Source organism: Carcharhinus amblyrhynchos, chromosome 2, assembly GCF_965287045.1.
Source record: "Carcharhinus amblyrhynchos chromosome 2, sCarAmb.v2.hapA, whole genome shotgun sequence".
Classification (NCBI taxonomy): Eukaryota; Metazoa; Chordata; class Chondrichthyes; order Carcharhiniformes; family Carcharhinidae; genus Carcharhinus; species Carcharhinus amblyrhynchos.
Window position 1 is genome coordinate 111,200,226 of NC_137325.1, and position 27,202 is coordinate 111,227,427.

General features: G+C 41.9%; 1 protein-coding gene across 5 annotated transcripts in view; it reads left to right on the forward strand.

The window, feature by feature from the left end:
* The window catches only part of mllt10 (MLLT10 histone lysine methyltransferase DOT1L cofactor), a 272,972-nt gene that overhangs the window by 36,835 nt on the left and 208,935 nt on the right, over positions 1–27,202 (forward strand). For all 5 annotated transcript variants that reach the window (XR_013889342.1, XM_080211105.1, XM_080211106.1 and 2 more), the window contains one exon: positions 21,978–22,081. Coding sequence is in view for 4 of the 5 variants with exons in the window: in XM_080211105.1 (XP_080067231.1) it covers positions 21,978–22,081 (104 nt within the window). In the remaining variant the exon portion in view is untranslated. The remainder of the gene's footprint in view (positions 1–21,977; positions 22,082–27,202) is intronic.

Sequence of the window (27,202 nt, forward strand, 5' to 3'; positions counted from 1 at the left end):
ACAACCTTTGTTGACCTTGCAAAAGCCTTCGACCTTGTCAGCTGACAAGGCTTGTGGAGGATCATGTCAAAGTTCAGCTGCGCCCCCAAATTCATTCAGACGGTATCCCAGTTCCATGATGGCCAGAGTACTGGATGGCGGAGAATCCTCTGAGGCATTCCCAGTCACCAATGGCGTCAAACAGGGCTATGTGCTCGCACCCACACTGTTCAGCATGATCACTGTCGTTTCAGCACTGTTTACTGCCATGCTGAATGATGCCTTTCAGGACAATGTTGCTAGAATTGGCCTCAAGTACAGAGTGGATGGGAAGCTCTTCAACCTGAGGAGACTTCAAGCTATTCCCAAAGTGAAGGAGACTGTTCTGAGAGACTTCCTCTTTGCCGATGACTGCGCCCTGTATACTGGCTCAGAGCCAGAGATGCAAGTCAGTACGGACAAAATTTTCCATGGCTTGTGACAACTTTGGACTCAAAAGATTAAAGTCATGCACCAACCTGCTCCTCATGCACCGTACACAGACCCATAAATCATAATCAAAGGGCAGAAACTACAGGCAGCGGACCAGTTCACTTATCTTGGCAGCACCCTCTCCCAAGCAGTGACTATTGATACAAAAGTTAACTACAGAATAGCCAAGGCAAGTACTGCTTTCGGTAGACTGCACTCCACTGTACGGGAACGTAAAGGAATCAGCCCAGCAACAAAACTGAAACTCTACAGTGCTGTGGTACCCACTACCCTCCTGTATGCCTATGAAACGTGGACTGTGTATTGAAGGCATGCAAGACAGCTCAATCATTTCCACATGACTTGTCTGTGCAGAATATTACACATCAGATGGCAAGACAAAGTACCGGACACTGAAGTTCTCTCTAGAGAGAACTTCTAGAGTTCTCCCTCGTAGGTTCTGTAACATACTGTTTGAAGAAATTATCTCGACAGCATTCTAAGAACTCTTCCTCAAGTCCACCGTGTTCGACTTGAGTTGACCAATCAGTATAGAGGTTAAAATCCCCCATGATTATTGCTGTTCCGTTTTTACATGCATCTGTTATTTGTTAGCCCGCCCCACCTCGAAGTTGTTATTTGGGGGCCTATAGACTACGCCCACTGGTGACTTTTTCCCCTTCCTTTTCCTTATCTCCACCCACGTTGATTCCACATTTTGGTCCTTAGAGCCTATATTGTCTCTCAGTACTGTCCTGATGTTATCCTTAATTAACAGAGCTACCCCACCTCCTTTTCCCTCCTGTCTATCTTTCCGAATTGTCTGATGCCCCTGGATATTCAGTTCCCAGTCCCGATTGCCCTGCAAATAAGTCTCTGTAATGGCCACCAGATCATACCGATTTGTGCTGTCAACTCATTCACTTGGTTTCGAATGCTACTTGCCTTCAAGTAAAGTTTCTTTATGTTAGTCTTTCTGACTTGGGCCCGATTTGTTAGTGCATTCCTTTGTTTGCATGCTCTGCTCCTTCCTGTCACAGACTGGTAATTCTCCCCTAGACCATCTCTCTGCACTGCGTTGACCATTTCCATCTTCCTTCTCGTGCTTGTCATCTTTGTTACTCTTACCTTAGAGTAACAAAGGTGCCACCTTCCTGCCACCTTCTACATTCTCTTGTTCTATTACGTTGTCTGGAAACTTTTACTAATCCCTCCTGAGCCCTCGGCTCCTTCAACTAGTTGAAAGTCCTCACCATTTACCTGCACTCCTACCCTCTCCTTTGCTTTTGATTTTGTAATTCTCCATATCACTGAATCCACCCCACCCCTAGTTTAAAGCCCTATCTACAGCCCTAGTTATACAATTCGCCAGGACTCTAGTCCCAGCACGATTCAGATGAAGACCATCCCAATGGAACAGGTCCCATCTTCCCCAATACTGGTGCCAGTGTCCCATAAATTCAAACCCATTCCTCCCACACCAATCTTTGAGCCATGCATTTACCCCAATGTCATCCGTGTGCCAGAAGCACGCATACCTAAGCAGCTCCTTTTTGGGATACTCTCTGCTGGAAGACGCTTGCATGGAGGGCAGAAGAAACACTACAAAGACACACTCAAGGCCTCCCTGAAGTCGCTTGACATAGACACGACCATCTGGGAAATGTTGGCACAAAACCACACTATCTGTCACTGCCTCACCTACAAGGGCTGTCATGCTTACGAAGGAAGGTGCATTGCTTGAAGCACAGCTTAAGCGCGAGCTGCGCAAGTCCGGAGATCTTGGTGTGCAGGGCATAATTTCAAAGTTTGTGGATGAGAAGAAACTTGAAAGTATTATAAACTGAGGTGGACAATGAAGAACTGCAATTGGACATTGACAAGTTGATGGAGTGGGCACACAGGTTCAATCTGGAGAAATGTGAGGCGAGTTTTGGTAGGAAGAACATGGGGGTAAAATTGGGGGTAAAATTTAAAATTGTCCTCGATGGTTACATAACCCTGAGATGCAGTTGGGAGAATTATGAAGCAGGCAGTTGATTCAAAATGCTAAGCTAAACTTGAAGACAGAAAAGTGGCAATTGGATTAGCAAGATATTGAGAAACCACTGTGGAAAGTGAATACAAAGTAATATGCTAATTTTTTGTCAGACGTAAGGAATGCAGGATAAGTTGGTCATTTGAGTCTTCAAGTCTGCTCCACCATTCAAAAATTTGGATGATCAACCTCTGCTGTACCTTCCAGCACTATCCAATAGGAAGAAGCTTCTGTGGAGCATAGCCATTCCTGTTGCCAATGGCTTGCTAATGTACAGTAAATTCTATGTGATTGTAAGTGGTGCCTGAGGCTGTAGGGAATTTATTTTTAGCATGTTTGTGAAATAGTGAATACTTGCTGTTAATGTGATTCTGAAGTTTTAAATAATAGGAAGCAACTAACGTTAACTGCCCTTACACTTTAATATACGAGTTTCATAAGGATTGGTTTTTCAAGTGCCAAGAAAGTTCAGCTCATTTTGAAGTTGGATAACTTATGGATATAATACTTTAAACATTTTATTAGTTGTATTTCATTGTACATCTTGTTAGAGATGTCAAAAAGGTTTTCAACGCAATCTGAAAATTTGCTTTTGTTTTTATATTTTTGTGCATAACATTTGGCATTGCTCACTAAGGGACTGTTTCATGAAGACAGGATAGTTGTGCCTTATTATGGTTAATAAAGTAATTGTTGAGCAAGAGGGCTTGAAGATATTTAATGCTTAGTTATTAAAACATGAATAGTTGGAAATATTCAGCAGAGGTGCGCGTCTGTTTTAATGTTTGTGTGCGCATTTTCAATAAGCGCGTGTTCACGCGTCGGTTTCAGCTTTTTTATTCTTCCTGTCAAAGCGGAGAATCTCACGTTTTTCCACATATTTCATCAGCCAAATTATTGCCCATTGACTGCTTTTTTTTTGCTTTGTATCCTCCTCGCAACATGCTTTCCTACCTATCTTTGTATCATCAAATTTGGCTACAATATACAGTTTTTTGATCCAAATCACAAATATAGATTTTAAGCAATTTGGGCCCCCAACGCTGATCCCTGTGGCATTCCACTATTACAGTCTGCCAACCTGAAAATGTCCCAATTATCCGACTCTGTTTCCCTTTGGTTAGCCAATCCCCGTCCTTTAACATATCACCATTAATATTATGAGCCCCTAATTTGTGCTACAACCTTTTTATGTGGCACATTACAACTGCTTTTTGGAAATCCAAATACACTACATTTACTGGTTCTCCTGTTGCATCTTCAAAGAGCTCTGATAAATTTGTCAAGGACACTTTATCCCTTTCACAAAACCATGTTGACTGCACTGATTTTTGAAATGTCCTGCTAAAACTTTCTTAATGAATGCTAGTGTTTTCCCAATATCAGGTGTTAGATGAACTGACTTAGTTTCCTGCTTTCTGTCTCCCTCCTTTCATGAACGGCAATGTTACATTTCCAATTTTCCAATCCATTGTAACTTTTAGAGGATCTAGGGAAGTTCGGAAGGTTACGCCCAATGCATCCACTATATCTGCAGCCATTTCCTTTCAGACCCTAGGACGCAGACCATCAGGTCCTGGGGGACTTGTCATTGTTAAGTAATTGAAATGGTACTTCTAATGGTATGCTAATTTTATAATTACTTCTAAACACCCTCATTGACTTTGAAAAGTTGAATTTATATTGATGTCATATTTCTCCATTGATTTTTAAACCGCACTTTTTTCAAAATTTTGTACTGAATTTTTAATTTCTACCTAAATTGAATCATTCATTGCACTGTCTCAAAATTAATATTAAAAGTGAAGGAGAAAGTGCATTTAACTTGCTCTCTGAGAAGAATTCTCTGTGCAGCTCATCCTCCTAGTTGATATAATTGCTGCTGTCACCTGGAGATTCCCTTGACTGGTTGCCAGATTTAAATTGCTGTTGAGAAAGTGGTAAACCACACCACAGATTGTTCGATCTTTGTGGGCAGCTTTCTTCAAGGTTGATGGTGAGTGCTGCCAACTGCAAATCCAGCCTATTGAGAATGTTTTGTGACAATGCACTTTAAAGTTTGTGCGGATTATAAGAATTCTGAAAACCCTTGCTTAATTTCTGCAATTTCATGCTTCTTTTGTTTTGCAATTTATTAAATGGAGGCCTATATTGCAGTAGGAATAGGCCACTTTTTTAATATTTGGATCTTTAAAGTTGCTACGTTTGACCTAGGAAAGGATGGTGATTCATGGTATATTAATACCTGCACTCTGCTTTTTGTTATGGAATAAGGTTTCTTTGTTTAGTGAACCTAAGTTCACTGATCACTGTGTTTGTTTGTTTAAAGTCAGTATCAGAGGAAATGATAAGGGTAAAGAAGAGACATGTGGCTCAATAAGAGTTAATCTTTTATGGTTAATTTCCATCTTCACACCAATTCATTCTGTCCCTCGCTTCAATTATTCTGGACCTTTATTGAGTTGCCTTCCCTCATAACTTGATCCACTTATCCATATCTGGCCTCCTAAGTGTGTGGGTGGAGAGTGAATTGGTTGGATTCCTACTTTCTCCTGGTTAGGATTATACTTATACTCCAAATCAAGTAGAGATAATGTAATAAAGCAAATTTGCTGGTTACTGTTGTCCATTGACGATAGAAGGGTTAAGCAAAGAAAAGTCATCAATTCTCTATTATAAGCTCTTCTGTCTTTTAGAACTTCTATCTTAAATTCAGTTTTTCAAGAACCCTTTTACGATTGAACTGCTGCATGAGCTGACCTCAGTGCAATTTAAACAAAAATCTTCAAAGATTCAGATATGACCCTGACTGCCAATGTATCTCCTTATGAGTTAAAAGAATGCTTTGCCAGAATAAAAGTAAAAGGCAATTGCTTTTGTATGAGTATGAAATGCGCAATGGTTTCATCTGCAGCCAAGTATATTCAAAATTGAAAATTATATTGCAGTGCAGTTCTGTAGCATATCAGTTTGACTCTGGTAACATTTAGTTAGTTAAAAGGCTCATTCCAAGATTCGTGCACATAATCTAGGCTGACGTTCAGGGTATTGAGAGAATGTTATTGTTGTTGCCATCTTTCAAATGAGATGTTGAGCTGAGGTCAAGCCTGACCATTAAAGTCAATTAAAAGATTCCAATGCACATTTTGAAAAAGCATGGATTTCTGATGTTGGTCATATTTAACCCTCAATTTACAGCACCCAAAATAAATTACTGAGTGTGGTCAAGTAGGCTGCCATTTTTGCTGACGAAGTGTGATGGCCCACAAGATCCTATGAGCTAAAGATTGGAGTCAATACCAAGTTCGGAAGTGTAAGATAGTAATCGTCGGCATTTTGAATCCAGAAAATAATACTCTATAAAGATATTTAATCCTTATTGTGTTTTTGGTAGATCTGTTATTTTACAAACTTTAAGTCCTCCCCTTTGTGGAGAAAGCAAAGTGCCATCTGAAGTAATTTTTGAAAACTCTTTGGAGTTTACCTTTTACGCCTCCCTTTTGTGCGTGCTGTTGATTTTTGACCAGACCTCCTTTTTGAAAAAAAAGTTGGACTTTTGTGCTGTTTTGCATAGTCAGTTCGACATTCAAGTGATGTGGTAATCTAGAGGCCCAGGCTAACGATCTGGGGACGTGGGTTAAAATCTTACCATGGCAGTTGGTAGAATTTAAATTGATAAGATCTGGAATTAAAAGCTAATATCAATAATGGTAACCGTAAAACTGTTGTTGATTGTCATTAAAACTAATGCTCACTAATGTCTTTTAGGGAAGGAAATCTGCCATCCTTAACTCACCTGGTCTGCATATGACCCCAGATGCACAACCATATGGTTAACTCTTAACTTCCATACTCTCATACTCTATGCCCCTATTAATGAAGCCTAGGATATTTTACGCTTTTTTACTGTAGTCTCAACGAGTCGTGCCGTTGTCATAACTTATGTAAATTTGCACCCAGGCCTCTTTGCTCCTGCACCGTCTTTATTAAATTGCCTATATTGTTCCTTCACCGTCACTGGGTCAAAATCGTGGAACTCCCTTCCCAATAGCACTTTGGGTGCACCTACACCATATGCACCAAAGTCGTTAAAGAAGGCGCTCACCACTATTTTCTCCAGAGCAACTAGGAATGGCCAGTAAGTGCTGGCCTTGTCAGTGATGCCCATGCCCCATGTACAAATACATTTAAAGTTGTGATTTATTTTGTGATTTGTGAAGTTTGAGCAAGCAAGAAATTTGCAAATGTGTTGTTGCCAGGTGTGAAGATGTACTCGATATAAACATATATACTGGCCGAGTTCCCATTTTGATACTCGTGGCCAGCAGGCATATAAAACATGAGTTTGTGTTGCTATCAAGAGGGTTTGGAAGTAAGTTTAAGTGACCCCTCAAAACGCAGCAAATTAAATACTGATTGGCCATGGGAAATTATATTTCCCCGAACCACTGAAGGTGAATAATAAATACGACCATGATGGGTGGCACACTGGTTAGCATTGATGCCTCTCAGTGACTGGGACACAAGTTCCATTCCCAGCTTGGATCACTGTGTGTGGGATCTGCACGTTCTCCCTGTGCCTGTGTAGGTTTCCTCCGGATGGCCTGGTTTCCTCCCATGATCCAAAAGAAGTGCTGATTAGGTGCATTGGCCATGCTAGATTGTCCTTTAGTGTACCTGAACAGGTGTCGGAATATGGCAACTAGGGGATTTTCACAATAACTTAATTGCAGCATTAATGTAAACCTACTTGTGACACAAACAAACTTTGAAATTTGAACAAATTATATGTTTTACTGGGCAACCCCATCTTTCACTCTGAAAGCAGTGTTTCAGGATCCATGTGAGTAGTGTGACTTTCATTCCTTGTTGACTTAGCTTTTTGAATTTTCATGCATCTTTTTCAACTGACTGACTGGAATTAACATCTGTTGAATTGCAGAGTCTGATGTGATATGCAGATAGTATCTGACAAACTTTTTGATTTCTTTTCAGGAGTTTGTATATCTGGAGGATAAGGATTTTTTTGTGGCTCATTTTAAACTTTGTGTCATACTGCTGTGAAGCACCTTAAGATTTTTTTTATTGCATTAAAGGTGCTTCATAAATAAAAGCTTTTTCCTGTTTCTGTTTTCAGGAAATCGTTTGGCACTCTTTTACAATAAATAAGTAACTTTGGAAGCTGATAGATTCACTATGACATAGATACCAAAAAAAGGCTGCTTTAAAAGCATGAGTTAAAGATAGAGAGCAAAAGGCTGTGTGATGCTGGAGTCAAAACTGGTTGCCTGTGTAGTCGGAAGTTGAAATTGGGGTTATTATGGAAGTCTTTGTGATCAGGGTGGTGATTAAAACATTATTAAATGAGTTATTAACTAAAGGGTGCGACTTATTCTGAGATATTCTGAGAGGGTGTGATGTTGAAGTTGTATATCACTTTAGTGAGGCCACATTGGAAATAAAAAGTACAGCTCAGCAAATATTCTGTACAGGTGTTTGAACTGCATATGAGTATTCTCCCACCCTACTTTAACTCATCTTAACTGTATATCTTTCTGTTCCTTACTCATCTACTTACCTAGCTTCCACTTGAATACATCCATACTATTTGCCTCAATTACTACTTCTGGTATTGCGTTCCACAGTCTTACCATTCTAAGTAATGATGGAGATGCTTCTTCCAAAAGTGCTGAATTGGTGGGAACAATGTTCTAAGTTCCAACTTCTGTTCTGTTCAGCTTCTCACCTGAATTTCCACAGTCTGTGCACTGGAGAGGTCCCAGTTGTGAATATCATTAAAAACCCAGAGGGGTGGAGCCCATTCACGCTGGAGTCTCACAGTTCTGGAGCTCCGCGCACGAGCAGTGGCCCCAAACTGTCAACCTCTTATTTGCTGGCCAGCCTGGGACCACCAAAGTGCCCCCCCCCCATACCACCCTGTCTGGGCGCCCCAATTGTCCAGACCCCGGCCCGGGTCCCAATCACTGCCCTCCTTCCATCCCAGACTGACCCTGTCTGCAGAGTGACAGCAGGACCCCCCCCCCCCCCACTTCCCCAATCAATTGTCCCTGGGCATGGACACTTTGCCATTTGGGCAGTGCCGCTGGCACAGGGGCACCACCCCTGCTGCCTGGGCTCCTGATTGCCCCCTTCATTCCGGCAGGGTCTTCCACTAGTTCACCGAATGTGGGGAGCTAGTCTGACCCCGACTGGAGTGAAGTACTCCTGGTGGGGTGGGAGATTCAATCAGGAACTTTCAGGTCCCAATGGTGAACTAATATGCATATTTAGAACAGGTATAAATGACTTATCCGCCTTTTTGCTGGTTTCCAGCATGGTCTGACCGGCGACTGTTTGTTGGCTCTGGGAGATGAGCATGCGCAAATCCCTGTTCAAGGCCGCAGATGCGCGTCTCCCACCATGATCTGACAGAAAAGTTGCAGGTCACAATGGGAGAATCGCGGCCGATGTTTCTTCTGAATTCCTTATTGACTTCAGAGGAAGGCTGTGTGATTGCTAAAATTAGAGCCGAGCGTAAAGATTGTGTACACTAGAACTTTGCTCTTTGGAGAAGAGGAAAATGGTGTTCTCAGGTATGCCATATCTTCATGCATGCAAATTCTGTCAGATGCAAACCTTAAGGATACTTAAAATGAAGCATGTCAAAATTGGAAATGGCAGCAGCAATGTTTATTTGTCCCAAAATGAAAAATGGTGATAGACTTGTGAAACAGCTTGGAACGGGGGAATAGTGAACTGAAAAGCAAAAGGTTTCATTTTAAAACACAAGATAAATCATTTCATAAGAGAGCGAACTCATTATGGGCCATAAGTTCTGAGCTTCCCTGGTATCGAATCAATTTGGGGGACCATCACAAACATGGGCTGATGCATCCCTCTTGGAACTTAGCGGGTAAGGGTTTCCACTGCAATTGCCCAGAAGTACAAGCTTCCTCTGGGCAATTGCCCTGCACTGGGAACCATCCAAAAATGTGATTTATGTTGCAAACGTCAGATGGTTCTGGCTTTGTAAAACTGGTTACTTACCTGGGAAAAAGTTAAAAGATTTAAAAACTGTTATAACTTGTGTAGAGCTTGTAGGTAACTAAGGGTGGCACAATATTTAGCACTACTGCCTCACAGCACTGGGGATCCAGGCTTGATTCCCAGCTTGGGTCACTGTCTGTGCAGACTGCATGTTCTCCTCCTGTCTGCATGGGTGTCCTCCAGGTGCTCCAGTTTCCTTCCACAGTCCAAAAGATGTGCTGGTTAGGTGCATTGGTCATGCTAAATTCTCCCTCCATGTACCCGTACAGGTGCTTGAGTGTGGCGACGAGGGAATTTTCAGTGTTAATGGGAGTTCTCCCACCCACCTGATGAAAGAACAGCCAGTTCCAAAAGCTAATGGCGTTTGCTACAAATAAACCTGTTGGACTTTAACCTGGTGTTGTGAGCGTTCTTATTGTGTGTACCTCCCCTGTAGTTAGTGAGGAGACAAAGATTTTTCTCAAGGCTCCCAGCAATTTCCTCCTTTTGCCTCTCTCAGTATTTTGGGTATATCCCAACAGGCCCTGGGGACTTGTCTACATTAATGTTTCTCAAAAACATCAATACCACCTTTTTTTTGATCTCAATGTGACTCAAACTATCTACACACTCTTTCCCAGATTCAGCATCCACCAAATCCTTCTCTTTGGTGCATACTGACACAATGTACTCATTTAATACCTCGCTCATTTCCTCCGGCTCCATGCACAGATTCCCTCCCCTGTCCTTGAGTAGACCAACCCTCTCCTTTACTATCTTCTTGCTCTTTATGGATTTTCCTTAATCCTGCTGGACAATAATTTTTCATGACCCCTTTTAGCCCTCCTTACTCCTTGCTTAAGTTTCTTTCTACTTTCCTTATTCCACATTTGGTTCATGTGTCCCTAGCCTTGACAAATGCTTCCTTTTTCTCTTTGACTAAGCTCACAGTATCTCTCGTTATCCATGATTCCCAAAACTTGCCATACTTACCCTTCATCCTTACAGGAATGTGCCGGTCCTGAATCCCTATCAACTTGTACTTAAGCCTCCCACATGCCCTCGAACAACTACTCCTAATCTACGTTCTTCTGTTCCTACCTAATATTGTAGTAATTGGTCTTCCCCAGTTTATCACCTTAACTTGAGGACTACACTTTTCTTTATTTATCAGTATCTTAAAGCTTACTGAATTGTGGTCACTGTTCCCGAGCTGCTCCCCTACTGAAACATTGACCATTACTGTACAAAACTCTGGTGCGGCCGCACTTGGAGTATTGTGTGCAGTTCTGGCCCCCACATTACAGGAAGGATGTGGAGGCTTTGGAGAGGGTGCAGAGGAGGTTTACCAGGATGTTGCCTGGTATGGAGGGGAGGTCCTATGAGGAGAGACTGAGGGATTTGAGGTTGTTTTCGTTAGAAAGAAGGCGGCTAAGAGGGGACCTTATTGAAACATATAAGATGATTAGAGGTTTAGATAGTGACAGTGATAGCCTTTTTCCTCGGATGGAGAAAGCTAGCACGAGGGGGCATAGCTTTAAATTAAGGGGTGGTAGTTATAGGACGGATGTCAGAGGTAGGTTCTTTACCCAGAGGGTGGTGAGGGATTGGAATGCCCTGCCTGCTGCAATTGTAAATGTGCCTAGTTTGGGGGCGTTCAAGAGATCCGTGGATAGGTTTATGGATGGAAAGGGATTGGTTTAGGTTAGAGGGTCGTTGCTTTTTAATTGGTCGGCGCAACATCGTGGGCTGAAGGGCCTGTTCTGCGCTATGTTCTATGTTGTATTTGGCTAGGCACATTCCCCAGTATCGTCCAATTTGGCCCCTTTCCTAATTGGATTATCTATATACTGTTTCAAGAAGCCCTCCTGGATGTCCTTTAGAAACCCTGCCCCATCCACGCCCCTAGCATTAACTGAGTCCCAGTCAATATAGGGGAAGTTAAAATCTTGCACCACAACAACCCTATTACTTTTACACCTTGCCAAAATCTGCCTACGTATCTGTTCCTCTATCTCCTGTTGGGCGGCCTATGCTACATTGCAGTCTCTCTTTTTTTAAGGAAAAAGATTAGAGAAACAGTTGTCACAACTGAAGGCCCTCATCCATTCTCTTCCCTCTCCTTCCTTTTCCTTTCCTCCGCCCTCTCTTTCTGGCTCCCAACCCCCTCCTGGCCATTATTGGTGGCCTTGTCTTCGGATGCCAATTCCCCAAGTTCTGGAATTCCTTTTATTTGTACGTGGGATGTGGGCGTCACTAGTGCACCAGTATTTATTGCCCTTCCCTGAGGGTATTTAAGAGTCAATCACAATCTGGAGTCACGTGTAGGCCAGATCAGGTAAGGATGGCAGACTTTCTTCTCTAAAGGGCCTTGTGAACTGTGGTTTCATGGTCATCCTTGGACTATTAACTCCAGATTTTTATTGAATTGAAATTTCACCATCTGCCCTGGTGGGATTTGAACCGTACTGCTCAGAGCATTACCCTGGTCTCTGGATTACCAGTCCAGTGACAATATCACTCCTTCCCTGCACCCGTCTGCCCATTTCTCTTTCTCTTATCCCTTAAGAGACTCCTTAACTTGGTCAAAGATGTGCGGTTTCTTTTGCCTTAATATTAACTTCTGTGGCTTGGTGTCAGACTCTCTCAGTGCTCTTATGAAGCACCTTGTATTGTGTTATAACTTTAAAGGTGCTATTTAAGCGAGGCTTGTTGATGTTTTTGTGTGTAACAAACCTGCATTCTTGCACACTTCATTGCCTCACCTTCCTGTCTTGAGCATAGGATGCAGTGTATGATGGTCCTTAATATGCATAAACACGATTACTTTAAAGATTACTTTGAAACATTTGAGTGAGTGTCAGAATATATATAGCTTTCAACTTTTATTTCAGGATACACTAAGCACATTATTTTTCTTTGAAGAAAATGATTTTAACTGAATTCAGAACCAAAATGCAGACCGAAGTATCTTTGTGATTGACGTGGACAGTAGTAACCACCAGGAATAAATTTATCTTCCTTTACAGGCTTAAATCACTTGTAAAAACTACATCAATTCTTAGTGGACTTCTGCATTGGGAAAGGAAAATCCACTCTTGATAAACAATCTTGTGCTGCTTTCTAAATGTCAACAAAAAAAAATCTACAGATGCCATTAAGCTCAGACAGCGTGACTGAGGTGGGAAATTCAGCAGTTCATGACAGAAAAGAGGCAGCTGGCATTTTTTAATGTGAGTTTCCTGAAGTAAGGCTTTGAGAATTCTGTTTGCTTTGCAGTCTTCAAAAAAGGAAATAACCTGTTACATTCTTGCATAATAATGGGTGATTATATACAGCCAATTACATGTGCTTTAAAGTGTATAGATATGATTGATACCAAGCAGATAGTATCTATTCAACGTCAGGGCTTTAATAACCTTATTAGAAGATGCTAATTTAATGCATTGAGCCTGTCTAATTACGTTTGAGAATATGTTGGTTTTGATTTTTAAATCTAATTTAAAACTGTTGTGGATACTCCAGTTACTCAGTTAAATATAAATAAAATGTTCTTGAGTTTTGAGCAACTTAATTGGTTAATTTTTTTCTTTTATTTCTATAAGTTGTTGCTTGATGTCAATGCTATAGCTACTTCCCTCACCTTTTGAATTGCATTTCCCTATCTGTTCAGTTCTACTTTGCTGTTGTATCACTCAGAGTAAATCAACAAAGTGTGATTGAGGAACTATTACAAGGGATCAATTAGTTTGGACGGCTGGTTCGGGATATGGATTGACACCATCGGTTCAATTCCTGTACTGGCTGAGGTTATTCATGATGGCCCTGTCTTCTCAACCTTGCCCTTCGCCTGAGGTATGGTTCTCCTCAGGTTAAATCCTCGAAGAGGAGAGCAACCTATGATCATCTAGGAGTGTGGCAGTTTTACGAGATGCAAGTGACATTTGCAAGTAATAAGCCAACCATGTTACTTGTAGGATACAAATCTTAACTCACTTCAGAGTTGCTTGTCACCAGAGCCTTCACTATTTTGTGACAGTTGGATAAATACTGCCCAGCATATTACTGGTAAGTTTTGACAGAGAAGTAGGCAGCAGAAGTTAAGGTTTGTGGGCATTCTATCTCGAGCATGTTTTTAAATATATTGGCATCTTTTCCCTTGTTTACAGATACAGGATACAATGATTTGAGTAAACACTGTCCTTGTCTACAAACCAAAAGGCTTATATTAGGGTTCAACTTTTGATACTTGGAGCCATAAAATTCTGTTATAAATAAAGAAATTATGGGTGAGTTGACCGTAGTGGTGTGTTTCATGATGGAAGTGTGGGCCTGCTGTTGACATGATCCTCTGGTTCCACTGCTGTCAACAGACAACTTTTGAAAAGAAGCATGTAAAGTACTTAAGAAAATGTACAAAAGTTGAATCACTACCAAACCTGAAAGTACCATGGTCCAGGAAATGGTTCTGCTGAAAGTGTGGTGCCTGCCATATTGGTACAGGCATCAGAGGGAGATGTTGGCATGGTCGTGATGTCACTAAGCGAGTAATCCAAAGGTCCATTTAAATTCAATTAATAAATCTTGACTTAGAAAGCTAGTCTCTTTAATGGTGACCTTGAAACAATCATTGATTGGGATAGCATCTGTATCTAACTGTAGTCACAAATATGTGACTAATCCATCTAAACTTCTGTTTGCAAATTTGGATAATATAATACACATTTGGCCTCACCACTGGAGGCACTGCCACAAAGGGACATTTCTTAAAAGTTACTTGAAATGTCAAGTCAAGAAAGGGCATGATGAAGACGGTTCCAAACCCTCTGCTGGTTGAGTGTGCATTTGGCCTACTTATTCTGGTGTTGCAGGGCTCATTACTTATGGTGAGTTACATTTGTACAATACAAGTGTCAGGCAATGACTTTCTCCAACAAAGAATCTAGCCAACTCCTTGACATTCAAAGACAGAATTCTCCACTGTCAGCATCACGAAGATTATGATTGATCAGAAATTGACTGGACTTGCCATATATATGTTGTTACTACATTACACGCTGGGAATTATGTGCTGAGTACTTCTCTTTCTCAGTCCTCAAAACCTCTCCACCCTCTACTCGGCACAAGTCAGTGTGATGGAAAACTCTTCACTTGCTTTGATGGGTGCAAACTCTATGGCATTGCAGCTCAATGCCATCCAGGTCAGAGCAGTCTGATTGCTTGGCATCCCATCCACCAACTTTAACATCTCACTTCCTCCACCACCTCTGCACACAAGTAGCAGTGTTTAACATCTACAAGATGCACTGCAACAAATCATCAAGGCTACTTGCAAACCCAGGTTTGGGTTCATGTCGCACTATCTGTAACCCACGTGACTTGCCTGAGTTTGCAAAACCTCACTTATTGTACTGTCTGGAGACAATACACGTATCTTTAACCTGTGATCAGTGCTCCTTCCACTGACATTGTTGGCTACTTTAGGACTTGAACAGCAGGTCAGGTGTAAAGATTCTCATTCTAATCAGTAATCTGTAAACTGTCTGTGCTTTATATGCTCTGTCTGAGGCCAGAACTCTCCATTCACCTGAAGAAGAGGGAAACCTCAAGTTTGTGAGTTTACTATCAAATAAATCGGTTGGACTTAAACCTGGTGTTGTCAGACTTTTTACTATCCTGTGACACCACATCCTGTGAAAGAATCAAAAAGGTTAGTGCCAGCAGGTCAACACAAACAGATTTTTAGGCAGAAGTGTAAATATGAATCAGTAAAATTCTCACATTGCACACAGAGGTTATAAGAATAGGGGGAGGCAATGGTGTAGTGGCTTTGTCACTGGACTCGTCATCCAGGGACACAGGGTAATCCTCTGGGGATCTGGGTTTGAATCCTGAAATGGCAGATAGTGAAATTTAAATGCAATAAAAATGTGGAATTAAAAGTCTAATGATACCCATGAAACCGTTGTTGATGGTAGTAAAAATCCATCTGGTGCACTAATGTCCCTTAGGGAAAGAAATCTGCCATTCTTACCTGGTCTGGTCTGCATGTGACTCCAGATCCACAGCAATGTGGTTGATTTTTAAATGGCCAAGTAAGCTTCTCAGTTCAAGGGCAATTAGGGATGGGCAATAAATGCTGGCCCAGCCAGCGATGCCCATATCCTATGAATACATTTTAAAAAGAACATAAAAACATCAGCACGTGACCTCGGGATGCCCCAGAGCACTTAATGGCCATTAGCGTATTGTTGAAATGTAGCCAATGTTGTAATAGGAAATGCAGCAGCCAATCTGCATACAAATACCCACAAACAGCAATTGTAGCTCATCTGTTTCTTGTGACTTTTACTGAGCGATACATATTGGTCAGGATACCGGGGATAACTCCCCTGCTGTTCTTTGAAATAGTATCCTGGCATCTTTTATCTCCATAGTCCCTCGGTTTAACACCATCTGAAATATGGCACTTCTAATAGTGCAACACTGATGATACATTAGTGTCAGATTAGATTTTGGTGCCCAAATGGATCTTAACGTTGAACTTGCAGCTCAGATGTGAGTGCTATCAGCTGAACAATGGTTGACATCTATTTTTTGTACTGAATGACTGAGCATCGCTGGCACCATTGCCCACCTGCCCCGCGGTGAGCTCAACACATTCTTGTTTTGAGCACGAGGTCAGCGAGAGAATGTCCATCAGCCCCGACAATGTCAATCGAACCCGTACCTGAAGTCACCATCACAGATGTCAGATCGGTCTTTTGCGAAGTTAACCCAAGTAAAGCGATTGGCTGAGATGGGGTACCTGGCTGAGCATTCAGATCCTGCGTGGTCTAGCTGGTGGGAGTATTTGAAGACATCTTTAACCTCTCCTTACTCCAATTTGAGGTCTCTTCTTGCTTCAAAAAGATGACCATCATCCCTGAAGCCAAGAAGTGACTATTGCCTTGTGGCTCTGACATTCATTATTATGAAGTGCTTTGAAAAGTTAATCATCACATACATCAACTTCTGTCTCACAGTTTGCCTAGATCCCCTACAGTTCACCTATTGATGCAACAGATCCACAGCAGATGCCATTTCCCTGGCCATGTGCTCAACCCTGGAACACCTGGATAACAAAGACACCTATGTCAGACTCCTATTTATTGACTACAGCTCAACCTTAAACACCATTATCCCAACAAAACTTATCTTCAAACTTCATGGCTAGGACTCAGCTCTTTCCTCTGTGACTGGATCCTTGACTTTCTAATCCACAGACTGCAATCAGTAAGGATAAGTAACGATGCCGCCATGATTATTCTCAACACTGGTGCCCCACAATTCTTTGTCCTCAGCCCCTTGCTTTACTCAGACAGTTATGACTGTGGTCACGTTGCGCTCCAACTCCATTTTTAAGTTTGCTGATGACATCACTCGAGTGGGTCGGATCTCAACAATGATGAGACCAAGCACAGGAAAGAAATAGAGAACCTAGTGAAACAGTGCAATGACAATTTTTCCCTCAATGTCAGTAAAACAAAGGAGATAGTCATCGATTTCAGGAAACATAGAGGAGGACATGCCCCTGTCTACATGAACAGCTCTGAAGTAGAGATAGTCAAGAGCTTCAAGTTTCTAAGTGTTCGGGTTACTAACAAGCTGTCATGGTTGTCCACACCAATGCTATAGCTGAGAACCCAGCAATGCCTCTACTTCCTTAAGGCTAAGGAAATTCGGCATGTCCATTACGACGGTTACCAGTTTCTACAGACGCACCATAGAAAGCATCCTTACCGGTTGCATCACTGCCTGGTATGGCTCCTGCTCTGACCAAGACCATAAAAAACTAGAAAGGGTTGTGAGCATAGCCCAGTTCATCATGCAAACCATCCTCCTGTCCATCTACACTTACTGCTGCCTCGAGAAAGCATAATCAAGGAGCCCACGCACCCCGGACATACACTCCTCCACCTTCTTCCATCGGAAAAAAGGTACAGAAGTCTGAAAACATGTACCATTTGACTCAAGTACAGCTTCTTCACTGCTGCCATCATGGTCCTACCACATCAAGTTGATCTTTCTCTCCACTCTGTTGGTAACTGCAACATGATAATTCTGCACCCTATTCTTTTCTTCTCCCCTATGTACTCTGAACGTTTTTTTCTCTGTAACCGCTTGCAAGAAACAATACTTTTCACCATATCCCAATACGTGTGACAATAATAAATTAATTCAATTCAAGAATTCCATAGATTGACAGCCCTTCAAGTGAGTAAATTTCTCATTTTTGTCCTAAATGGCTGTCCCCTTTATTCTGAGATTGTGACCCAGTGTCCTAGACTATAGAAGAATCTGTTCCTGTGCTGTGATTTTCTTTGTTCTTTGTATTGCCAGCATCTATCCTGTTAAGCCTCTTTAAGAATCTTACGTTTCAATTTGATCACTGCTTGTTCTTCTAAACTCATTGGAGTTTCCAAGAGAGTGAATCTCAGGATTAGACAGGTAGATTCAGAAACAATGTTCCTGATAGTAGGAGAGTCCAGAACTAGGGGTCATAGTTTGAGCATAAGGGGTTAATCTTTTAGGACTGAGATGAGGGGAAATTTCTTCACCCAGAGAGTGGTGAATCTGGAATTTACTATGTCTGATTTCAAGAAAGAATTAGATATGGCTCTTGGGGCTAAAGGGGTCAAGAGACTTGGGGGTAAGGTGGGATTAGGGTGTTGAATTTGATGATTAGCCATTATCACGAATGGTGGAGCAGCCATAAACATCTGAATGGCCTACTCCTGCTAGTTTCTATGTAACCAAGGGAACATAGGCCTAATCCACTTTTGATTTGATTTATTATTGTCAGATGAAGGACATTTTGGCCAATTGGATAAGTAACTGGCTGTATCATAGAGGGTGGCGGTGGAGGGAATATTTTCAGACTGGAGGCCAGTTACCGGCGGTGTACCACAGGGGCCAGTACTGGGTCCTCTCCTTTTTTGATTTTTATCAATGACTTGGAAGAAGGGGCTGAAGGATGGGTTAGTAAATTTGCTGACGACACCAAGATTGGAGTAGTGGATGAGGTGGAGGGCTCTTGCAGGCTGCAAACTGACACTGACAGGATGCAGAGCTGGGCTGAAAAGAGGCAGGTGGAGTTTAACCCTGATAAGCGTGAGGTGATTCATTTTGGTAGGACAAACTTGAATGCAGATTACAGAGTCAATGGCAGGGTTCTAAGGAATGTGGAGGAACAGAGATCTTGGAGTTCATATCCACAGACCTCTGAAGGTTGCCACTCAAGTGGATAGAGCCGTGAAGAAGGCTTATGGTGTGTTAGCGTTTATTAACAGGGGGTTTGAGTTTAAGAGCCTTGGGAGCTATGCTGCAACTATACCGGACCTTGGTGAGACCACATTTGGAATATTATGTTCAGTTCTGGTCACCTCATTATAAGAAGGATGTGGAAGCTTTGGAGAGAGTGCAGAAGAGATTTACCAGGATGCTGCCTGGTTTGGAGGGTAGGTCTTATAAGAACATAAGAAATAGGAGCAGGAGTAGGCCGTCTAGCCCTTCGAGCCTGCCCCGCCATTCAATAAGATCATGGCTGATCTGTCGTGGCTCAGTTCCACGTTCCCGCCCTCTCCCCATAATCCCCTCGCTTATCAAAAACCCATCAACCCGCGTCTTAAAAATATTTAGCGAGGCAGCCTCCACCACTTCAACGGGCAGAGAATTCCAGAGATTCACCACCCTTTGAGTGAAGAAGTTCCTCCTCAACTCCGTTCTAAACCGCCCCCCTTTATCTTGAGGCTGTGCCCCCTAGTCCTACTGTCCTTTCTGAGCGGGAAGAGTCTCTCCACCTCTATCCTATCCATCCCATTCATCATCTTATACGTCTCAATGAGATCTCCCCTCATTCTTCTAAACTCTAACGAGTACAAGCCTAGTTTATTCAGGGTGGAGGGAGCTGGGGCTTTTCTCTTTGGAGCGGAGGAGGATGAGAGGCAACTTAATAGAGGGATTGATAAAGTGGAGGTGCAAAGACTATTTTCTCGGGTGGATGTAGCTGTTACTAGGGGGCATAACTATAAGGTTCATGGTGGGAGATAGAGGAGGGATGTCCGAGGTAGATTCTTTACTTGGAATGGTTGGGATGTGGAATAGACTTCCTGCTGTGATAGTGGAGTTGGACACTTTAGGAACTTTCAAGCGGTTATTTGATAGGTACATGGAGCACTCCAGAATTGTAGGGAGGGGATAGCTTGATCTTGGGATTGGACATGGCTCGACACAACATTGAGGGCCAAAGGGCCTGTACTGTGCTGTAATGTTCAATGTTTCTATGTATTAACATAGTGAAAAGTATTGTTTCTTGCGCTATACAGCCAAAACATACTGTTCATAGAGAAGGAAACGAGAGAGTGCAGAATGTAGTGTTACAGTCTTGGGTAGGGTGTAGAGAAAGATCAACTCAATGCAAGGTAGGTCTAGTCAAAAGTCTGATAGCAAAAGGGAAGAAGCTGTTCTTGAGTTAGTTGGTACGTGACCTCAGACTTTTGTACTTCTTTCCAGACAGAAGAAGGTGGAAGAGAGAATGTCTGGGGTGGGTGGGGTCCTTAATTATGTTGGCTGCTTTGCCTAGGTAGTGGGAATTGTAGACAGTCTCAATGGATGGGAGGCTGGTTTATGTGATGGATTGGGCTATATTCATGACCGTTTATAATTCCTTGCAGTCTTGGGCAGAACAAGAGCCATACCAGGCTGTGATACAAGCAGAAATAATTCTTTCTGTGGTGCATCTGTAAAAGTTAGTGATGGTCATAGCTGATATGCCAAATTTCCTTAGTCTTCTGAGGAAGTATAGGTATTGGTGGGTTTCCTTAATTATTGTGTTGACATGGGGGGACCAGGACAGATTGATGATCAGGACACCTAAAAGCTTGAAGCTTTCGACCATTCCTCCTTCATCCCCATTAATATGGGCAGGGGCATGTTCTCCTTTATGCATATTTTCCTGCCTAACTTTGTATTGGAAGTGAACCTGAACAAGTTGCGTTCTTGTGGTACCCTGCTGCTTACAGGTCTGTCAACCTGAAAATGTCCCATTTATTCCCACTCAGTTTTCTGTCTGCTTCCAAATTCAATAGTCTGAATTTTGCGTAGTACCTTTTGTGCGGCAACCTTGGATTTTGTTTTGAAAATCCAAATATACCACAGTTATCCTATCAGTCTTTGATAAGCTTTCTCAAATATGAATCCTATCTTCAACTCCATGTGTTTAATCATTATGATTTTCTGTACCTATTATAGATTCAATTCTCAGTCAATAGTTTAAGCATATAATCTAGGCTGACACCATGTTACATTGTCATTGTAACTAACTATATTTTTTTAAGACGTTAAACTGAGATCACATTTCCTTGTTGAGATGGATGTAAAGGATCTGTTCAAAAAGGAGCCATCGGGTTTTTCAGATCCCCTCCCAAAATTTATCCCTCAAATCAACACAGATTAACTGGCCATTTTATTTCTTTGCGATTTATGGGCTCTTGTATGTACAAACCATCCACTGTTAGCCTACATAATATTGTACTTCAAAGCAAGTTGTTAGCTGTGAAATGCCCTATGGGCTTGAAAGGAGTTTTATGATTGCAAGTTCTTTACATATCTGTTTTTAGGTGTCGTAAATGATTTGCTAGATTAAACAATGACTCGAATATAATAATTGACATTAATGGAAGTTTATCTGCCTCAAGGATGTCTCCATAAAGTCCTGTTGGTACCACTGAGGAGTGAATGCAAGACTAGCTGTTCTCCTGAAAGGTGCTCTTCCAAAGAATTCCAGTAACAATACACTGTAGTCAGTGTAGTAAGCCAAGGTGCTCAGAAGCTGCTATGTGAATTGTTTTGATGGAATGCTATTCCTACATCCGAATTTCATTTCACTCCTTCATTTAACTTTTCAGGCTGAGCAGGTTTTTTTGAGCAATGTTTGAATCTTTGAAATGTTGGTGCTAAGAACTTCATGCATAAAACTTGGTGTGTGTATATATATATTTGCAAATACAGCTACACATATGCTTGCAACAAATATACAACATGCACACATACATGCAAGAGACACAGTTTTGTGTGTGATATACACACACAACATCTGTATACCTGTTTGTGTGAGTGTCTGAGCCGGGGACACTTGCTCCACAAGGGAACTGCAACTCTTAACACTTGAATTCTCAAAATTAATTTGCAAAATGTTGACATTGCTGTTTATAGTAATAAACGCTGAAAGAAAGTGTGATAAAAGTTGCAAGAACACGTGTTCGTTGTATGGAAATTTTTTTTTAATAATGCAAATTTGTTAAATTCTTTGTGATCGTGTGATCTTCTTGATTTGATTGTAAGGTCATATTTATTGTGAAATAGGATCAATTATTAAGAACTGCTGATTTTAAAAGTTGGTTTTGTCCATTTATCTCCCCAGACCTGCTACATCTGTGAGGAACAAGGTCGTGAAAGCAAAGCAGCAACTGGTGCATGTATGACTTGCAATAAACATGGATGTCGACAGGCTTTTCATGTGACCTGGTTAGTATTTGTGAGAAATGGGACATATAGACTCCAGTTGATGCATACCTACAGTGTCACAATATGTGATAAGTCAGGATGATCTCCGGTACTGTTCATTTTGCTGATCTCACCTGACAAAACTGGTGCTTTTGCGTAGCTTGGCACTTTTGAACGAGCAAGATGAGGCATGTTGCAGCAGTTCACTTGCCTTAGTTATAGGTACTGAGTATTACTCATCACCAGCAAAATACTTCAGTTAAGTAATGATGTTCCTCACAATTGAAATATCAGTTGATGGTCTTGCCTTGACTTGTATGCGGATAATGGCCAACTGGGATGTGTGCTGATATGCAGAACTGTTCCCATGTGTGATACGGTAGCTTCAGGAGAGGAAATCAGTTTGGAAGGAATGTTGGGATTACAGCTCCTCCACTACTTTTAGTGAGCAGCTAACTGGAAATTGAATATGAAATTAATGTCCTATGTGGCACAGGAGCATAATGACCTTGCCTGTTGAGCCTGTTGAAGAAGGTATGTGTTAGTAGTGAGGAGGATGCTGGGTAGGGGTTTGTAGGCATAATGGATTCATGCACAAGCTCAGTGCCATCTTGATGCTCATATATTTTGTCCAGGAGTTGTTGAGCAGCAATGCACAAATGTTCAAAATATTAATTCACTGCATACTTGGCCGTTTAGATCAGCAGGGTACTAAGTTTGATACATAATCTTTGTTGCTAGTTGATTTCATCTGGCCCTGTTGTTGATGTGCTGCAGTTGGACTTGTGTGCTTGGGTAGGGAAGGGAATAATTTATGTTCTAGTTTCTGATTACTAACTTCTGCTCCTTGTCGCAAAGTGCATGTCTTCTCACGTTACTGGAACATCAAATTAGGATTGACTGTGATGCCTCTGTTATAAAATATCCTGATGTCTATTCTCCATGCTTATGCATGAAAATAGCCATTTAGTTAAATGGCTTGCGAGATGGTATTGCACACTGTTCTGCTGGAGGCACACTCCACCACTCTCAATTTAGACAACATAGGTGCATATGGGCAGAGCTGCAATTTAGTTAAGCAGCACAGTACTAATGAAGTTTAATCATCAAAAAATTGTGCAGTTACTAGAGTATAGCTTCATGGCACTTGATCAGCCTGGATTAACTTAGCTATTAGTCCCTTGGCTTGCAGATTTATCTCAAATTGAAGAGGAAGAATCCCAGCACTTGAGTCTAAATCACAAGTTCTATTCATGAACTAGGCTGCTTTTCAGTCAGTAGTGCTTTGAAATGCTGCAGGCCACTTTGGCTCAGATATTTGATTTACCAAGTCTGTCAGAGGGTCGATTTTGCTCTGAATTTAAATCAGGATTTGTATATTGGAGTCACTTGCATTCCAAAGGAATTACCACCTCTTTCCTTCCCCTAATTTGTCATGAGACAACTGACAAATATGGGTTTGTGCCTTGGCCAGATGTGCAGTCTGCATCAAGAATTTCAGCACGGTGCTGATTTGTAAATCCTCTTAAATCCAACTATCAGGTAAAGCTCTCCACCTGCTATCATCTCAATATTGAGGCTGGCCATGCTAACTGTCCTGATCTGGCTGAGATAAATTAATTCAGCATAATTAATGGATTGTCCTGTTGCTTTGATGGATGAGCGTTTATCCAAAAAGAGTGATTTCATCTTGTGTGACACTAATCCAAGCCTCAATTTGCCAACAGCTGGTAAGTACTGCGTATGAAGTCAGTGTCGGAGGGAGGCATTGGCTTTGAGCTACGTTCATGTGTCCTGAGCTGTCAACTCTGTTTTACTCAAATGTTGATCACATGATGCCAATTGCATCTCTCTTTGGGATTTTTCACGGTTTTCTTCCTCATGTATTGAGATCCATCTTGCAAGCTGTGATTTTGGCTTTCAGATTCTCTTTACAAAGTTTGGGGCATCTTGCAGTGTGCGTTCCTGTCCTCAGCTGACTGTAGAATACTACCTTTGCTATGTGGGAATCATTCATGTGAACCACATGACTAACCAAACTGAGCTGACCTCTGATGAGCACCCTCTCGACGCCAGGTATGCAGCATTTTGCAAGGATCTCCATATTGGAGATTTTGTTCTGCCACTTGAGTTGTAAAGAGATCTCAGATAGTGAAGTTGGAGTGCTATTAGTTGCTTTGTGATGCCAGTAAGCTATCCAAGTCTCTCATCCAAAAAATAAGGCAACAACACTCATAGACTTTGATCTTTTGTTCTGAGACAAACTCTGTGCTCTTTCCAAAATCGATGACTGAACCTGCCAAATGCTGAGCTTGCTTTTACTAGGCAATGGTTTATTCTATCAGCTGGCATCATGTCATCGGAAACAACACTCTCAAGGTAGGTGTTTTTAATTGTGACTGTGGGCCTGGAGATATATGGCCAGGATAGATTGATTCAAGGGCTTTGTCGTCTTCATTCTTATTGAGGCAAGGGCAAAATGATTGACAAGTAGCTAAATATCCTCTCAAGTATGTGCTATGAGAGCACAGTCATATGTAAACAAGAATTTACTCAGTAGCTGTCCAGTAACCTTTGTGCAAACCTTGAGCCTTTGCATGTTGAATAGGTTGCTGTCTGCCCTGAATTAAATGTGTGTTCCTGTCTCAGGCTCTTTGAAGTAGGTACAGGAGCATGGCTGAGAAGTATATGGCAAACAAAGCTGAAGTCAGTGCACAACCTTGCTTGGTGGTGTTCGTATCAGGCAAGGTATCTGATGACATGTCACCATGCATCACATTGGCCATTGTGCCATTGTGAACTGAATTAATGAGACTGATTATCTTTTTATGGCAGCAGTATTTGCACAGAATTGCCACAGGTCTTCCCAATTTACTGTGTCAAAAGTTTGATTATGTCATCGAACAGCATTTGGAGGTTCTTTTTCTGTTTGTGGGACTTTTCCTGATTTTGCGGTGCTGCAAAGATCATGTCTGCTGTTTCTCATCCAGCACAGAAGCCACGCTGTTATTCTAGGTACACAGAATTGGAGGTGAGTGACAACTCAATTAAGAATACCGTTGGAAGAATTTGGCATGCTGGAAGTGATATTTCATGATTGCCACAGATGAACTTTCAGTTTGTAGCAATGAATTATGGAGGCATCTTTGTAGTCTTGAAGATAATGTCCTGGTTCCAGATCAGGTAGAAGAGACTAGAGAGCTTCCAGACCATGTGAGTTCCTCTGTACTTGAGTGCATCAGGTGGTGTGCCACCAATACCTGACGACTTGTGATTAAAAGCTGGTTTGTGGCCTGTTTGAGAAGGATCAAAGTCAGGCTTTTCTAGAGTGTGGTGCTGTGGAAGTGACTCAATGATATCATTGCACTCTATGGATTTAGGAGATAGCTGAAATTTTCTGCCAATACCTGTTTACTAAGAGCTAGTCTTCTGCTGCAAAGATGGGACATAGGAGTTGGAGCAGGAAAAGGCCATTTGGCCTTCTGAGCCTGCTCCACTATTCAGAAAGGTCATTGCTGATCCAGTTATAGTCTCAATTCTACCTTCCTGACTGTTGTAGCCTTTGCTTCTTTTTCTTTCAGAAGTATATCTAACTTGGCCTTGAATAAATTTAATGATCAAGCCTCTGCTGTTCTCTTTGGAAGAAATTCCTAGTGACCCTGAGAGGGAAAAAAATCCTCCTCACTTCCATCTTAAAAGATCTCTTGTTTTTAAGCTGTATACCTTAGTTCTAATTTCACCCACAGGAGAAACATTGTCCCGATTATATCTTCCCATCAAATTTCCTCGAGCTTCTGTATTTCAATAATATCACCTCTCATTCTTCTGAACGCCAGTGGGTATAGGTCCAATCTGTTCAGCACTTTTTTCATAAGATAAGCCCTTCATCCCGTAATGGGTCTAGTGAACCTTCAACATAGTTTCATCCTTTTTTTAAATAAAGAGACCAAAACTGTACACAGTCCTCCTCAGGGCAGGTGTGATCTGCTTCCTAATCAACATTGTGGTGCCTAGATGTAGCAACACTGGCAACTTTCTGCTCCCCAGACCTTGACTACTTGACGTTACAATGCTGCTGCTACTACCTTCCATGGGAGTTCACCTCTGTTATCCTGATGGCAGCTTACATCCCACCCCATGCGGATGCGAAGATGGCGATGGACAAAATATACACCACTACGAATAGCCTTGAGATGAAACATGGCGAGGCCTTGTTCATTGTGGCTGGAGACTTCAATCAGGCCAAGCTCAAGAGCGTACCACCACCACCACATTTCCTGCTCCACCAGAGGCCCAAACATCCTAAACCACTGCTACACAAAAATCAAATGTGCCTACCACTGTCGCCCGCCCACACTGTGGCAAATCAGACCACAAGATTGTGCTCCTGCTCCCAGCTAATAAGCAAAAGTTGAAGCAGGAGAATCCATCAAAGAAAGTCGTGCAATGTTGGCCTGAGGAATCAGATGATCTCCTATGGGGCTGCTTGGAATCAGCGGACTGGTCAGTATTTAAAAACTGCGACCAGCCTGAATGAGTACACCACTACAGTAACTGACTTCATTAGTAAGTGTGTAGCAGACTGTGCCCCCTACTATGCCCCTTATATACTTACGACTGTGCAGCCAAATTCCCCATCAATTTGATTTTCAAGTTTGCTGACGACATCACCGTAGTGGGTTGGATCTCAAACAATGATGAGACACAGTACAGAAATGAGAGAATCTGGTGAACTGGTGCGGCAACAATAATCTCTCCCGCAGTGTCAATAAAACAAAGGAGATGGTCATCGACTTCAGGAAGCATAAAGGAGAACATGCTCCTGTCTACATCAATGGAGATGAAGTAGAACGGGTCGAGAGCTTCAAGTTTTTAGATGTCCAGATCACCAACAACCTGTCCTAGTTCTCCCATGCCGACACTATAGTTAAGAAAGCCCACTAACACCTCTACTTTCTCAGAAGAAATTTGGCATGTTAGCTACAACTGTCACAAACTTTTACAGATGCACCATAGAAAGCATTCTTTGTGGTTGCACCACATCTTGGTACGGCTCTTGCTCTGCCCAAAACTGTAAGGAACTACAAAAGGTCGTGATTGTAGCCCAATCCATCACGCAAACCAGCCTCCCATCCATTGACT